Genomic DNA, 16,743 nt, shown 5'->3' with positions numbered 1-16,743 from the left:
GATTAGCAATTAGATTGCATTTACAGGAATATTTGCTGGGACAGTGACAAAGTTTTCTGATGAGTCTTCTGTCCCTTCCTAATAGCAGAAAAAGCATTGAGCTGTGTGTTCAGCTTTGAAGGCCTTGAGTATACATGCACAGTATTTGATTTTCCAAGACAAGCAATGGTCTGCATTGCGTTCTGAAGAGCATAATTAGTCTTAGCTGAAGGCCATTTAAAATGCCCTGCTACTGTCTATTGAATAAGCATGCATGTAATGCAATAATGATAAATTTCACCCGGTCACCAAAGATACGGCCAGCTATTGTTTCGATAAAAAGACATTTTAGATGAAAACATTTCCTTTAGAAACATAAAACCAAAAGGAGACAAAAAATATTATATCACAAGTGTAACTGCCAGCTTTGGTGATACTTTCTGCTATAATTCCTTTAAAAGTTGGAAATTCACATACATTTCTCATCAAAGGAATGGAAGAAGTTAACCCATAATTTTTTTCACACAAAATCACTGATTTTAGTGCAAAAGCTGAGAGAGAAGCTCACTTTATACATACTAGTTCAGCAAATGGAATTAGTGTAGCTCTAAGACCATTCAGCTCAGGGTAATACCTTGTTTCTTGGCAGAACTAGTTAGCTCATTTCCAGTTTACTCATGATATCTTGACAAAAACCAAAATAAATGCATTTCCCAGAAAACCTTTGTTTTACTGTCATTAAGTATGCAGAAAATAATGGTTTTATATTTATGCCACGAGTTTACTAGCAGAATTGTAACACGAGTGCCTAGTCCACAAGAGGAAGTAGGGAAGGACTTTTCAGATGCCCAACCTCTCCAAGACCCTGCCTACCCGCTCAAGCGCGCTGATGCTCGGGGCCTTTGCCTAGGCGAACTGCAATGGAGAAGGGACTTTCCTACAGAAGCACAACACTGGTCTGCAGCGGAAAGCAGTCTCTTCAGCACTGGGGCAGGGAGCACCAGCACACCCAGTATCCCTTTGCAGATCATGCCTCTGCTCTGTAATTAACACCGTTAGATCAACAGCACTGTTGGGGATGGGATGAACTATTCGACATGAGGAGACAATCAGATTCTAAATGACACTGTTACAAAGTCATTATCATAAAAAATTGCCAAGACAGTTGTTTTATTTGAAGTGCTAAATTAGTTTTCTTGTACTGGTAGCATTCATCATAATGTAAGTTTGACATTTCAGGACAACATTTTAATAGTAATGCTGTTCAGTGGAAAGAAATAGTGTTTCCAATTTTCCAGCAAAATGAAAAAACCCTAATTACATTCATTAATAGATTACAGTGACAGACAAGGTAACCCTAAGAAAAATATCTACATTCAAGAGTCTTGAATTTAAGTGAAAGCTTTAATCCTAGTATTCCCAAGTATTCTTATGCTCTTGCTTGTAAACTTGAAATGTTCTTTAATTTTTTGGCATAATGGTAGGTATAGAATTCAAACACAGAGACAACATGCCAGTTCAGCACAAGGATTTTTAAATCCGTTCCTTTTATATAAAGTGTGGCACTCAACAGTTGAGTAAATACTTTCATAACCAGTTAGGAGTCTCACCAGCCATTTGTATATGCACAGTCATCTATTAGAAACAAAATAAACTAGCAATGGTGTGATCAAACATTAAAAACAAGCTCACAGTAAGTTTCAACTCCTATGCTTAACATTCTTCTGAATTAATAGCGATATCCATCTTAAATGCATTAAAGTTGAAAGTACCACCCACAGAAGCAGCACATGTATGAGAACTCCATTTTTGGAAACGTCAACTCTTAAGACAGTACTGCTAAAAGAGATGGAAATCCACAGCACTAGCAAATCAATTCTGCATATTTGGGACAAGTAGATCTTGTTTTTCAAGACAAACTATTCTCTCTATATCTCAAAAATGACTTTTCTATAAAATGCATCATCCAACATTGCTATCTTTATCTTATTTCAGTGTGATGCTTTTGCAATTAATAAAATTCCTCAGCTACCTTCTACAGATTTTTTGGGCAGGCACAGAAGACTCTGCTATATCCATAGTGATATTTAATAACTGCAAAAACATGTTGTCACTAAAATAATGGATGGAATTTGACTATGATGTTTATATTTACTGTCATCCTCTTTTCTTAAAAAGGATTGATGCTACTACTCTAACAACTTCCTAGAAACAGAAAAATAAAGAAGTTGGAAAATCCAAATGACTCAAGTATTATACGTCTCAAAGGAAACTTTAAAAGCTAAGTAAAATCAGAAATTCTCTGATTACAAATCCTCATACAGATTATTGCAAAACTAATAAGTACTGCATCATTTGCTGTGCATTTTACACTGAACTAAGCATAATAAATTCAGTATTATGTTCACCCCCCCCCCCCAAGAGAATGAGTACATCCTACTACTTTATCACAAGGAAATCATACAAACTCAGGCCATATAACACAAAACAAAACATGGAACCATTTTAATATTTCAACTGGCAAATGAATTCAAGTTCTTTTTTTGCCAAATCTTCCACCTCTATTCTTAAATATAATTCTTGAATCATATAAATATTTAAAGCAACTCTTCAAGACATTACCTTCAAGGTATTTAACATACAGTCATACATTTGTGCTCTCTTCCTTTTTTGAGAAAGGTGAGAAATCACAGACCTAACGACTAAGACAGTAGGTTAAGAAAAGAAAGAGGAGACACAGAAAGGCGTATCATCTTACACTGATACTGGCAGTAAAAAATACATAAAACTATGGACAAATTTTTGGTTTCATTAATTTTTCTCCTTTCTTCCCTTTCTTTAGGAACACATACACTTACTTAGAAAGAAGGCACAGGAACAGTAAAATATTAGGACTACAGTAGAAAGAAGTTCAGGATTTGAAAAGTATCTAACTCTAGCTTTTACAATAACTCTCGAAGAGTAATATACAATGGAAGCTACTGAACTACAAAATACTAGTGAATATCCAGTGGAAAAACTAAACACACTCCTTAAGACAGTCTCATCAACCACAGATCTATTTCCCTCCACATGGGAATCTAGCCAATGCTCCAAGCTGGCCAAGGAACATCCTGCAGTTTGAGTCAGGCCTTTAGAAAAAAATCAAATTACCACACTCATACCTGTGACACAAAAAAAAAACCCAAAACCAACAAACCCAATCTAGTAAGTTACCTCATATTTTTCTCAGTAGAAAAAAAGATACCTATATATACAGTGAACTTTGGAATAAAGACCTGACAACTAGAAACGCTATTAGTATCACAGTGGTATACCTCCCAAAGGCCTAGAAATACGAATTTTCTATACATACACATACATTTTCAATGGATTTCCTGGAAGAAAGTTTTTAGGAATGTTAATTCAGTTATGCAGTTATCATGTCCAGGGAAGGCCAACATGATGATGAATGACATGTCACACTCAAAAAACAAACAGATGAATCACTTTGTCAGGAAAACAGACTCTTATTGTGTTCACCTATCCAGGAATATTAAATACATTAAAACCCCAAGTATATTTTTCATTTATATATGTATAGATAGGTACATGCACACACATATATATGTAAAAATAGTGGGAATACTGAAAAAACATTATGTAGTACTCTGTGTTTGATATGCTGTATTATTTTTGGACCTTGCAAATATACTTTTTAATGACTTTGCTCTAAAAGAAGGGACTTTCTAGCTCAGATTACTTGGACACTCTTACTGTTTACTCTTCCATCTTTTTTGTAAAGTCAGAAAAGACTTCCCTGAGAACTTCAAATAAATAAGATATCCAGCTGCACAAACACTATACATTCTGTTAGATTACTTTGGCTTCCCAAGGAATATTTGACTTTCTCTGAATGTAAATGATTAAAGAGAATCCATCATATGAAACTGATTGGTGAACTGTTTAAAGTGGTATGGCACCTCTTCAAAGATGATATAGGGAGACATGAAAAGACCATGTTATGATAAAGCATCTCAGATATCCAAGGAGTTCTACGGAAACGTTAATGTAACTAAGCACTGCATCCCCCAATTAAGAAATAATATTTAAATGATAGTTCCATAAAATAGAATCTACATTGCATTCTTTTTTAAACATTTTGGTATTTCATCTATTCTAAATACGGCCAATAAAAGCTAGGGGTTTCCTGAACATCTGTCCATTCATAAGTAGCAACTTCAAAAAAATGTAAGGAAAGATAAACCATGTTCTAGAATCCACAACATTTTTATTGCTCTGTGATTTATGTTCACAAAATGACATGGGCTAATAATGTTCAATTATGTAATTTCATTATTTTTACCATTTACCATTTAAAATTTGGGCATAGGATTTTAACTTTTAGTGGTCAAAGAAACAAAAACTAAACTTTGTCCAAAAGCACTGCTTTTCCTGAACTTCAGATGTGTGTATCAGCAGCTCTATTTCCTAAGAGCTAACTAGAAGACTTCATATCAGCAGGTATGTATGTGCATATAAAAAACAAGGAAGAACGAACTATGAGGAAATGAAAGATGCACTGCTGCCTAATTGTCGCTTCAAATGACATCGACAAGAAGGCCTCAGTTCAAAGTGTTTTGGTACAGTAAGAGTTTGAATTTGATTCCTCCTCATTTAAGGAATAAACAGTAGATTTATATAAAAAAAACCAAACAAACAAACAAAACAACAACCTAGAGCCAAAACCAGTTCAGTTCTTGGACTCTAAGTTCAGTAAGAAACTTGATTTAAGAGAAGAAAAGGGAGAAAGTGAAAAGCACTCTAATGAAGAACAATTACTTTTTACAGCCATTTGTTCATAACCCCACACCCCTCCATCATTAAAGTCTTCTCACAATTTCTAAAATTTGGCAGATGGAAACAGTTTGAAGTGGAACCCAGATTTGCCGTCTTACATCTTAACCCACGTGGGATTGGGTTTTCGCATTTCATATCACTCATAGCACCAGAATGTCAATAGCTGAAAATACCTGTTTCAACTGAAGTGCCCTGTTTGTGTTTTACTGTGTTTAATTTACTTGCTAGCTGCACAGCATAGTAGCTATGTCTGTCCAAAAAGTTAAAAATCATTAATTAAAAAGAGTTTTTAGGAACTACTTTTTTATGAAAAGTGATTAGAAACTCACTGCTAGCTAAAAACTCAATCTTTATCTCTGAATATTTCAGACTATCTTTCTAGAATGCTAGCAACAGATCGTTGGATCTTTATAAATGAACTACAGCACATTGACTCTGCTTTTGATTATAGTTATCTCATTCATAAAATGTTATCTCTATTACTCTCTTGCTATTAAAGAAAATGAATAATCCTGTGATTTATGTGCTAGCTGGTAACTGAGGAGGTCTGGATCCTACTGTGTTATTTACAACAAACCAAGTGACCTTGCTCAGGCACACAAATGAGAAACTGTGGGGTCACAGGCAGGGTTGAGTCACCTCATCTGCAGTAACTATAACTGCAGGGCTCTGGGGTGCAGCAAGGGGCACCCAGAAGGCTCCGATATGCAGCAAAGGGCTCCCAGAGGGCTCCGGAGTGAGGGGCACCCAGACGGTTTGCAACACAGCAAAAGGCGATGGAGGACTTTGGGGTACACTTGCATTTGGTCTTCAGCAATGCACAGTAATTTCAGCCAGCAATTTTCACTGCTAGCTAGGCTAAGTCACCAAAAATTAAACCCTTATTAGGCAAAAAGTACAGAATTATTCTATGAAACCCCCTTTTGTTTACCGGACCTTCTTAAAATTATTAATATAATATACTAGCATAATCTGAAGACTGTTTAAGAGTGGGCAAAGGAAGACCAGTAGCAAAGGTAAGAATTACTACCATAGTTTGGAGATACATTAAGAAGACCTGAGCTGGCACAATCATAAAACTGTTTTAGACCATAGCTGCCATTTTCCTAAGTTAACAAACACATGTTTCCATTAGCACTAAAAAAAAATGCATGAAAAAAAAGTAGAGGCAATCTATTTTATTTTTTAAAAAGATCTTCAAGACATTTAAATTCACTTCCCTGTGTATTCAGGAGATCACTAAATTTTAACCTAGATTATTCCCAGCAAAAGTTACTGTTGTTAGCTAAAGATAGAAAAAGAATATGAACATACACATTTACTTTTTGGTTTATGCAACTCAAGTATGTAATACATTCAGAAAAGTTCCTCACTGTGTACTTTCGCTTACATTCTCTTTCCTAATTATTTTTAACAAAGCTATATGATAAATGCTTTAACCTTTTCTTAGAAACACTTCTCGAAAAATATTAGATTTATGTAAACAACACCAGAAAATGTTTTTTTGTGTGGCCACAAAACCAGAAGTGTCGCAAACCTGACCATAACCAGAGTTTAACATTACAGTTGTATGGCAATGCAGCATGCACCCACTTTTGAGAGAGAAGAACGTATTTCTAATCAGTCAGAAGAAGGAAGGGAGGCCAAGAGGTTGTACATATAAATCTGGAATATTATCTAGTGCTCCTTTTAGCTATTTTCTTCCCTGACAAAACAGAAGAAAACATTAAAATGATCTTTCACAAAGAACTGTGAAAAAACAGACTCCCATAAGGAGAACCTTTTTTTTTCTCCAAACTTTACATTTTCATCTTACTTCCACATCTCTTCGTAATACTTGACATTGAAAAAAGAATACCTGTACAGCACTATGCAAAATAAATGCAAACGCAAAAATCAAAAAACTCTCAGAACTTCGTGATTTCAAGCATTTTGAAAGTATTGAATTTCACTACCTAAGCACCTAAAAAAATCTTTTTTTACAGTCTCTTCAAACTCACAGTTCTAAATTTTAGTCATCTTTGCCCATGGAAAATCGATCCCTTACTTGTTTTCAGTTATTGCAGTAGATAATCAATTTTTGCAGCAAATAAAATAAATGATGATGTTTCAGTATGAGAAAGATCTCAAGAACACAAATTCCTAATAGCGAGTATAGTAATCACACAAAAAAAACAAAGGTAAAGGGGCAAAAAAAAAGGCTAAATATCCTGTTCAGCTGTTTCTGTCACACTGCAACATCAAGCACCTCAACGCTCATAATACAACAGAAATTTCCTTCCTTATGGTTTCTCAAACACATTCTGAGCAGATCAATGCTGTGTAACACCTCAGAGACACCACGGCACTTCAGCTGTGGTTTAGCTCTGCAAGTGATGGTGAGTAAAAGAGAAGGAATTAAGAAAAACAGGAACTTGAAATCTTTGGAGGACTGCAAAAAAATACAGGAAAAAAAGTACAGTGAAGAAAAGTCTGGGACTTTCAGACAAGAAATAAATTATGGATGCATCATACCAGCGTGCAAAACTAAAAAGGATTTACTTTTAAAACCTTTTGTTAAGCATGCATTATTTCATTTGTAATGCAGCTTATACCCACAAATCTGATACCCCCCCATTATTCAATAAGGAGGTCTGTTTCTAGACAGTGTAAGAATCTGAATCAAGAACTGAAAATAACTGAATGCAAAACTGACTTTCTGCAAGTTTGAGAAAGAGATATTCTGTTCTATGCTGGTAACTAAAGCCAATCTTTTTCAGATTTCAGGCAGGAGACAATAAGGTATCAGACGGGCTGGATGTGAGGTTGCACAGAAGAGTAGCATCTGTGGGCAATTCAGACCTGTATGCAGACATTCCACAAGGTGTATATATAGCTTTCTAATCCAAGAAGGCTTTTTCAGACTGAAAAATAGGGAAATATGCTTTCTGATTTCAAGTTCTAATTTAATTACATATAATATAAAACATTATGGGCCGAACCATAGAATACCAGCTTGGAAGGGACCTCAAGATCATCTGATCCAACCCTTTTGCCAAAATGTTTCCCTGCCTTGAAGCCCACATACTTGGCAGGATATTCTAAAACTCTGCAAGGATCTTGGGGGAGAGGAAGAAATTCCTTACTTCCTCCACAAAACTATAGGACATAACAGAGCTCCTCCACAAACAGCTATGGGGGTGTGTTGGACACAGCTAATTCCATGGCCATTGCTCCCTCTGAGCACTGCTCTGCACACTGAGCCCCTGAGCTGTTCTGTCTGGCACATGGATAGGTTTTCATAGACTTTTCATTCCTGTGGTGTAGGTTATGGGGGACGGATTAATTTGCCCTCATATTTCATGCTACATTTATTTTAGCAGGAAGTTAAAATATGTATCAGTTAAATGTAAGTTTGGTCATAAACTAGCTTATATTACATTTTATTACTAGATAGGACACAGAAATTCTAAGTGCATAGAAGAATTTTTGCACCATCATTCTAAAAAGATTAACAACTACTTTGGAGGCATTTCTTTACCATCTCATTACAACTAATCAAAATATTCTTCCACATATACCTTCTTTCCTTTTACCCAATTCAGTCAATTTTAAATGACAGTATTCTTCAAGGAAGCATATGCTATCAGTGTTCAATAAAATAACTGTCCTTCCATGTTACTAAAGGTACAGTCCACAAACCTGTGTGTTAAAAGAGAGCTGTTATTTAGCATTGCTTTAATGTTTACACTTCAGGCATTAATCCAAAAAACAGGAGAACTGCATATGTGATTTATACACTCTCTACAACTGCTAATATCCAGTAGATAGTCCCCTTTCACTCTCCCTTCCTCTTTCACTTTCTGCCCAAAACTCAATTTGAGAAAAGAAACTGCCATTTTGATCAAATCTAAACCGTGAGGCTCTTTTCAAAAAGAACTGCCTCTTGCTTTTCAAGAAACCCCAGTGCATTTTCAGGAATGTCTTAGGGAGGAAATACAGGCTAAATTCTACACTGAAACATGCACATACCCACCCTGCCCATGACTGCTCTTGGAGTTGAACATGCACAGCTGAGGGCAGAATTTGGCCTGAACTGTGAATTCAGTAATGGAAGCCAACATCAACTCAACACAGCCCACACAGAACTTTGGACAGCAAAAAATGTTTACTTAAGGAGGGAATACTATCCCCAGCTCTAAGGTTATTCCAGCTTCTTTAGCAAAGAACAGGGGAGAAAAAGAAGAGCTGATGAGACTGCAGGGCCTCTTTTGGGCTTCTATCAAAAGCAAACAGATGTGATCATTAGGTAGAAGCAAGTCACTCCCATAGATGCAGATTCATTTCTTGACAGAATAGCATTTCTGAGTTGATGTTAGGTGTGAGCGCAAATCATCACATAGAATCTAAATTTAGACACTGCCAACATATGGCAAAAGTAAAACCAGTGAAGCAGTTGTAGGCACAGGGGTTTCCTCCTGCCCATATGAGCATTGCAGTACATGCCAACTGCATAAAACTCTCCTGGGATAATATCAGAATGACAAGAATTAATTGTTTTATGTAAAATGAAGACATGCAGAAGACTTTGGGGCTCTTGAAAATATTCCTTATAATTCTCAACAGCAAATACTTTAAATACAAAATCCAGTTCTGAAAAGCTACTATCTTTGGAGGAGTAGGGAGAAATCAATGAGCAGTTCAACTATCACTCTCTTACACAGTGAAAAATTAAGGGCAGAACGGTCTTACTGCAGCTAAGTGGCTGTTTAAAGGTGACAGGTTGAGCTCTTCTAGTTGTAATTTATATCTCAGCAACAGAACCAATGTTTTATTCCCAACCATTAAAAGGGGGTAACACATCTGCTAAAACTCTAGCACAATGGCTGGCTTTGCACTGCAACAGGAAATGTAACCCAATAGTCTCAGAACTTCTACAAACCCTAGCCATTCCTTAATGTAAAAGGATTTGAAAATTCAGTTCACTGAAACATCTGTTAAGCTCTTGCTACTCTAACACATGATATTCTTTCTGCTCCATTACCTGCCAACAAAAATATTTGGTTCTATGTAAGACTATCACAAATGTGTGATCATGGCACTCTGCTTCTAATTTTATATGCCATTGTACACTCACAAAATCACCTGGGGGTGACAGTAGATAACATACTTAGTGTAAGCTTGAAACTTACAAAAAATGTATTTAATTTTAATCTGGTATGTAAATAGTAATAAATCAGATGGATTCTGAATGACTAGCATTAATTTGAAACAAAAGAAACAACTTAGTCAAACTGTTCTTGAGCCAACTTTCAAGAAGAGAGAGAAAAGGAGAGTGAGAAAGAGAGAGGAGACAAAGAGAGTGAAACAGCACAAAGAAAGAGGTAAAAAGGAAAAAAAAAAAAAAAAAAAAGACAGAAAAAAAGCCCAAGGAAGCAAAACCCTAAAGCCTTAGATCAAACCACCTAAGCATATGCATGGCCCATGCAGTAACTTTCAGAGCTTCTCCTCCATGTTATTTACCATGGCCGCTTGTTTCAGTTGACATTTAATTATACTGTAAGTGTTCTGCAATTTACTGAGTAACTATATAGTGGTAAGTAAAAGAGAGGCCCTTTGAACATTAGTAGAGTTACAGTTACTACAATAATAAAATGGTACTTTATCTGCAGCTATTGCTTTCTACAAAAAAATATTTGTTCTAGCAAATCCTTGTAGATTTTAGATCTTAAAAAAGAGGTGGGTGGGAAAAAGGAAGTCTTTCAGTTTCCAGTGCTCTACTTAAAAAAAGTACTTCCTGTATACCTATAACCATCAGTGATTTAAATATTGTGTTACGTTTCAAAAGCTGACCAGACAGCTCTCTGTGATTCACCAGTTCACTTTAACCAGCATAGACATACCACAATTTTTATGCTGTAGTCACTCATAAAACAGGTCTGGAAAATGTGAAGTTCTTCTTGCAGTAAGGTACGACCATTTACAGAAGCAACTAAAATTAACGCCTCTAAAAGCCTCACACTTGAAAGACAGATAAACCCTACCTAAGTATGTTTGTTCTTTCAGGAAAACCAGACTCTTAAGTGATCTGCAACCTTTTCTTTAAGCAGAAACTTAAAATAGCCTGACTTCATAAAGTGTCCTAACTACTGAAATTAAGTCACTGTAGCTGCAGCAAGTAACAGCAAACAGGTAGATAAGAGTGTGGTGTTACAATACTGATTCTCAGGGCTTCAGGGAACCAGCTAAAACCAAACAGCTACCAGCATTGTTTCTAAGCTAAATTCTGTCATGCTGAACATCCCAAATGCCATGTGCCAGAGGCTGCATGATCTCTCCCCAAAATGGTATTCACAGCATGCAATACCATGCATTTCTGAAAATACTACCTCCTCATCAACATAGTGGAGCTATTCAACATTCAAGAACTGAACAACTACATTAAAAAAGTATATTTCACATACATGATGTATATTTCTTCATTGCTGGAAACAAAACAAAATAATTACTGAATTGTTATGAATTCTAGTAAGTAAACTTTAAACAGATGATTTATAAGTACCACAGAAAATGATGACAACTGAATCAAAGGTGTGAAGACTAATTTCTCAGTAACAACTTGCAGCCAGGACAGACTGTACAAATTATATTGTTCTGGAAAAAACAGTAAGGAAACAAATGTATTTTCTAATTTTCTCCTGCATCTAGCTTCAAAGTTTCCAAAAGAGATAAAACTGACTGTTATTCTGAACTATCCACCAATCTCAGAACATCTAGTAAGTCCATCTTTGTGAAATACAAATTAAAGGTGTAATTATTTTTTACTAACAGCTTTTACTAGAATAATACAAAAAGGCCCCAGTTAGAATCAGGTATGTGCAGCTGCAGTCTGTGTGTGTGTGCACAGACATGCGTACATGTGCATGCATCTATGCAGACTCCAGGAGGCTCTACAGTTCAAAACATGGCAAGGAGCTTCAAACTGGCTCCACGTACCACCAGGATTAGGCTCTCCACGTACCACAGTGCTGCAGCAACTAAAGCTACTGCCTCAGAGATCAAAATTCGTACAGGCATATCTGCTTGGCACCTTGCCTGAACTGATAAACCTTACCTCTCTCCACACAACCTTGACATGGATCTCTAATTCCAGTTACCGACCCAGCTCAGTTGCAACTACTTTAAATGCAGCTGTATCATGCTGCATTGTGCAATGCAGACATCCTTGCAAACACAGGAACAACCTTGGGACTGCAGTTCTAAGCTTTAAAATACATGCCCAAAGCACTCATTTAAACTCTGGGGTGAGCTGCCACAGAAATACTGAGAGGAAGCCCACAAAAAGATCCTCAATGTAGTTTATGCCAGGTTAGTGAAAGCACAATCCCTAAAAAAGAAGCAGCAAATCATTTGCTCCCTACAGATCTTAAAACAGAAAAACTCTTACACTGATGATGTTGAGGATTTCAGCTCAGCTTGTCTGCATACCCGGGAAGGAGCACTTTTCTAGTTTTACTAGCAATCAAAACATTGGTAAGGTTCAGGGGAACATAACAATCCATATCAGAATATGAGTTATAAAACTGTTGTGTACCCTCAACCCATACCCTCCACCATAACATACAAATAACCTCAGTGAAATACCTACGAACACAGAGGACTTGGTGGAGTGACTGGGCTTGGACTAGAGTGCACTATTACTCAGTGCTGATGTTTTTGTACTATATTTTGTACTCTCTTTTATGTACCACCCATAAATAAAAAGATACTATAAAGAAATCTATCAATTGTTTTAAAGAATTCAAAATGAACTTCAGTGTTTTATTTTGTTCCTTAGAAGATGAGATTATCTGAGCAACAAACACAAAAGGTTCCTTTGTGAAAATATGTCAGAGCAAATAAAAATAACAATTCATAGAAGTTTCACATACTGGATCCTTTTCACGGGACATTGATAACATTCACTTATCTATTCTCAGGAGAACTTCAAGAATTTGTTTTACAAACTATCCCTCACACAGCAGAGACATGGTTTTAAAGGTCCTGGTCAAAAAACTGTTTGTTTGACTGTTTGAGTGTTTCAACTGCTGTTGAAAGATATTATTACTTGTCCCAAGGTGCCAGAATGCTCACTTACCAATCTCATGGACATAAATAGGTTTTGCATATGTACAGCTGCAAACTGCAGGCAGAGGTTAGAGGTGTGAGGACTCTCCTGACTGACACAATGTCAGTGCACCACACTACAGTGTTTGTATTTTTGCTTCACAGGTTTTACTGAAGATCCAGTATTGTTCAAGAAGCTGTTCTTTTTTCGACATGTAAGCAGAGATTTAAACACTATAACATGTGCTTTCCACTTACATTAACTCAGTACAAATGAAGATTAATTTCATTATCTCAATGATAATGAAATGTACAAGCAAACTTCTTTGTGCAGCTATACACACAAGTTCCACCACTGATTTGCTCAGCTACTATAGGTTATGTGGTAGACTAAGCTATTTAAGGATGGATCCCTCCACCTCAACAATTCCTTCTCTGCTCTTTTTCAAATAAAACCAATTAATTTGGTCTGCATCAGCAGCTCAGGGAGACAGCAAGTTGTGCTACATCACAACCATTCTTGCTGGTTGTGAAATCATCTGTAAAAGGGGCCTGGTTTGGGCTTGAACAAATTGCCATGGCTAGATGAGTTCTGCAGGGGTATGAATCTTTTCATTTTTCTTATTTGTAGCTGCAAACATTCAAGGGAGACTCCCTCTTCCTGCTCCCCTTTTAGGAATACCCTTCTTTGTCAGTGAGTAAGGGATGAGAAACAGTCAATAAGGTTAAAGGAAGCCAGTTCTCAATACAGTAAAAGTCATCCTCTGCCTAAAAAAATACTTTGGACTCCTTATAAATAACCTGGGTCAGAGGTTCAAGGGATAAGAGTAACCCCTCCAAGCATTGGAGATGATGCAAATTCTTAAATAATGAAGCCTCATAATGCTGGTTATGAAAGAACTGCGTAGCCTTTCATTATGTCATGGTCTCAGCCAAAGTCCAATGGAGAGAAAGAGAAAACACCCATTGCCTCCAGAGCTTTGTAAGAATCCAGAAAATTGTTGGGTTGTTGGGGTTTTTTTTAAATATGAATGAGGGTGCTTCTATCACTGAAAGCAGCTTCCCATAGCCATTAATAATGTCTGTAGTATCTCTTCTAACTAGGGCATCTGTTTACATAAAAAATGCAGTCAAGCATATTCCACTTAAAAACCAAAGCATTTTTTTTTTATGTTTTACGTATACTGAGCACAGAAATAACTCTAAACTATCCCACACCTAAGATGTAAAACTCCCTTAATCACAGTGAAAATCATATATTTGAACAAGGAAGTCATGCACTCCATCTAACAAGGTACCTTCACTGAAGATTGACAAGGTTAATCTAAAATGGTTGAAGAATCCTCTTCTAGAGCGCTCCATTAGCACGATGTTTGTCATTAAAATCAAGGTCATAGTTAACAAGGCAATAGGTCAAAGCAGATACATACATCTGGATTTTTATAACTTTACTCCCCTAATTTGAAAAATGAAGATGTGTAAAATACTGTAAGTCATTCACTTACCATGGATTTGGTGAAAGGTCGAGCCAAGGTAAACAGCAGGGTATACACCCACCAGTTACGGTGAATGGAGGAGTAAATCATATTTCCAGGATGGACTGAATTAGACGTCACCCCATGGGGAGAAAGGCGTCGGTTCAGCTCGTTGGAGAAGAGTATATTGCAAAGCTTGGAACGATTGTAGGCCAACATAGCCCAATACTCCTTCTTAGATGGAGAAAGCAGGCTGAAATCAAGTTTTCCAGAGGAGTCTTTAATTTCTGTAAATCTAAAAAACAGTAAATATGTCTTAGATACCCCAGAGTTAATTTCACTCTCATTAAGAACAACATAAAATGTAGACAACAGAGTAGAACTTGGCCAGAACCAACATAAAACAACAGCTTATTTAGCTGTTGAAAGCATCTACTTGAAATTGCCTGAGACCCAAGGAATAGTCCCATATAATATGGCAGTAAAATTATTGAATAATTAGCAAAAGCAAACAATAAATAAAAAGAAGACAAAGAAGGCTTTAATGATTTAAAGGTATCTTACGTAACTTACGAATCACTTTATTTTAAATCCATGAAAAGGTTCTGCCATAGATCCATGAAAGAACTATCAACTTGAAGGAAATAATGTAGGATAAAACAACTCTGCAGTAGAAGAGAAAACCACCATCCTTTCATTTCCCCTTCTTCCCTTCCCCTGATTATTTCATCCAGTGTTCACATACTGCACACTTTCATTTAAGTGTTCAAGTAAGTATGGATGAGTCTCACTGCCTCTTAGACTCTTTTTTAGATTAAAAATTGATGAATATAAAGGGGTTATAACCTTGGTAACTTGCCATCAATAGTCTTATATGTTTAAAAGATAAATGTAAACAAAGCCAAAATGAGTTCTGGCAGAGTATAATGTTTTTAAGTATACCCACGGCATGGCTGAACACAAATCAAAGTAACTAGTTGATGTTTTTTAATTGGGTCTGACAGAGTCATTAAACACCAGCTGTTTGTTTCTTTCCTTTTTTTTTTTAATAACAAAGTAGTTAATGTTCTAAAGACATTTAAATGAAGAAAAGGAAGTTTCCATATAGCATTTTTTCCCCCCAGTTCTTACAATTTGATTTATCAATCTACTGGTATATCTTAATACTAGAAAATAATACTACATTTAGTTACAGATTTATGTTTCATTCAGAAGAGCTACTAAAAATAAAAAGGATTTAGCAAGCTCTTTTTAATACTCAGAGTTTTCAGAATCAGCTGGGGAGAACAGGGATAAACATAATTATAGTACACACTAGAAAAATGTTTTAAAATATCTTTACTAATTTTGCATCTTATGCCCAGAAATGAAGAGATCAGCTGGAATTTCTACATTCATTCTGTGAGCAGCATTATAATACACTCAGAGAAAAGCAACTGCAGTATTTGAACTCTAGAGGAATCCAGGATGTTCTCTATCTTGCAGAATTAGCCCTTCAATTTCAACACAAAATTTCTCTTTCTTAATTTTGTTAGATAAAATACATTTCTGAAATTAACAGGACTATTCTGGGAGGAATTTCCTATATTCATTCCTCAAGTAATTATTTATGACACCAAAAATAAATAAATCAAATACTTTGTGTATACTGTATAACGGAATCACGGTGGCATATTTTGAGTCCAGTCCTGCAAGTGTGCTTATATGAATCAATCTTACTTATGTCGGCAATCTCACTGAATTCAGCAGGATAAGGGCTGTGCAATCAAATTAACAACAGAGAAATAAAGACAGAAGGAAAGTCAACCTACTTATTATTCTGATTTTAATATGATGTGCTTAAATTACCCAAAAGCTTAATTTAAACAGAACTCATTTGTGCTGAATCCAGAGAAGTAACTAGAAATGAACGAAGAACCAGAGAGGCAAATAAATATTTTGCCTTGGAGCAGTCTAGTGTAATATTTTCTGCAAACACGGGACTTTATTTTTCCCCTAACAGGGGGTCTTGACTCCAGCGAAAAGATCCAGCCAAGGTTTATGGAAGTAATTAGATACCAACACTTCTGTTTTACAGCATAGTTTAAGGCTCAGAGTTCTCAAGTAGGTCAGAAAGTACTACTACCCAATAATACCTAATGTCTAAACTAACTCCTTACATGAACTTCTTGCCATTAAACAGATTGGGGGAAAAAAGCACAGTTATTTACAATGATCAGTTTAAGTATTAGATACGCCATAATACATGAATTGGACCCCTTAGAAAAAGGGAAATTTACTAGTTGCGTTTATTATTTTATTCAAACATAGACTATTACTTATTTTTTGATGGGCTTCTCTATAAACCTTGGCTGATCTTACTGAG

General features: G+C 36.1%; 1 protein-coding gene across 2 annotated transcripts in view; it reads right to left on the bottom strand.

The window, feature by feature from the left end:
* The window catches only part of WWOX (WW domain containing oxidoreductase), a 531,587-nt gene that overhangs the window by 383,747 nt on the left and 131,097 nt on the right, over positions 1–16,743 (bottom strand). For both annotated transcript variants that reach the window (XM_074882172.1, XM_074882173.1), the window contains exon 8: positions 14,409–14,673. In XM_074882172.1, the coding sequence (XP_074738273.1) occupies positions 14,409–14,673 (265 nt within the window). The remainder of the gene's footprint in view (positions 1–14,408; positions 14,674–16,743) is intronic.

The sequence above is a fragment of the Strix uralensis genome, chromosome 12, assembly GCF_047716275.1.
Source record: "Strix uralensis isolate ZFMK-TIS-50842 chromosome 12, bStrUra1, whole genome shotgun sequence".
Taxonomy (NCBI): domain Eukaryota; kingdom Metazoa; phylum Chordata; class Aves; order Strigiformes; family Strigidae; genus Strix; species Strix uralensis.
This window is presented reverse-complemented; position numbering and strand designations above follow the sequence as displayed.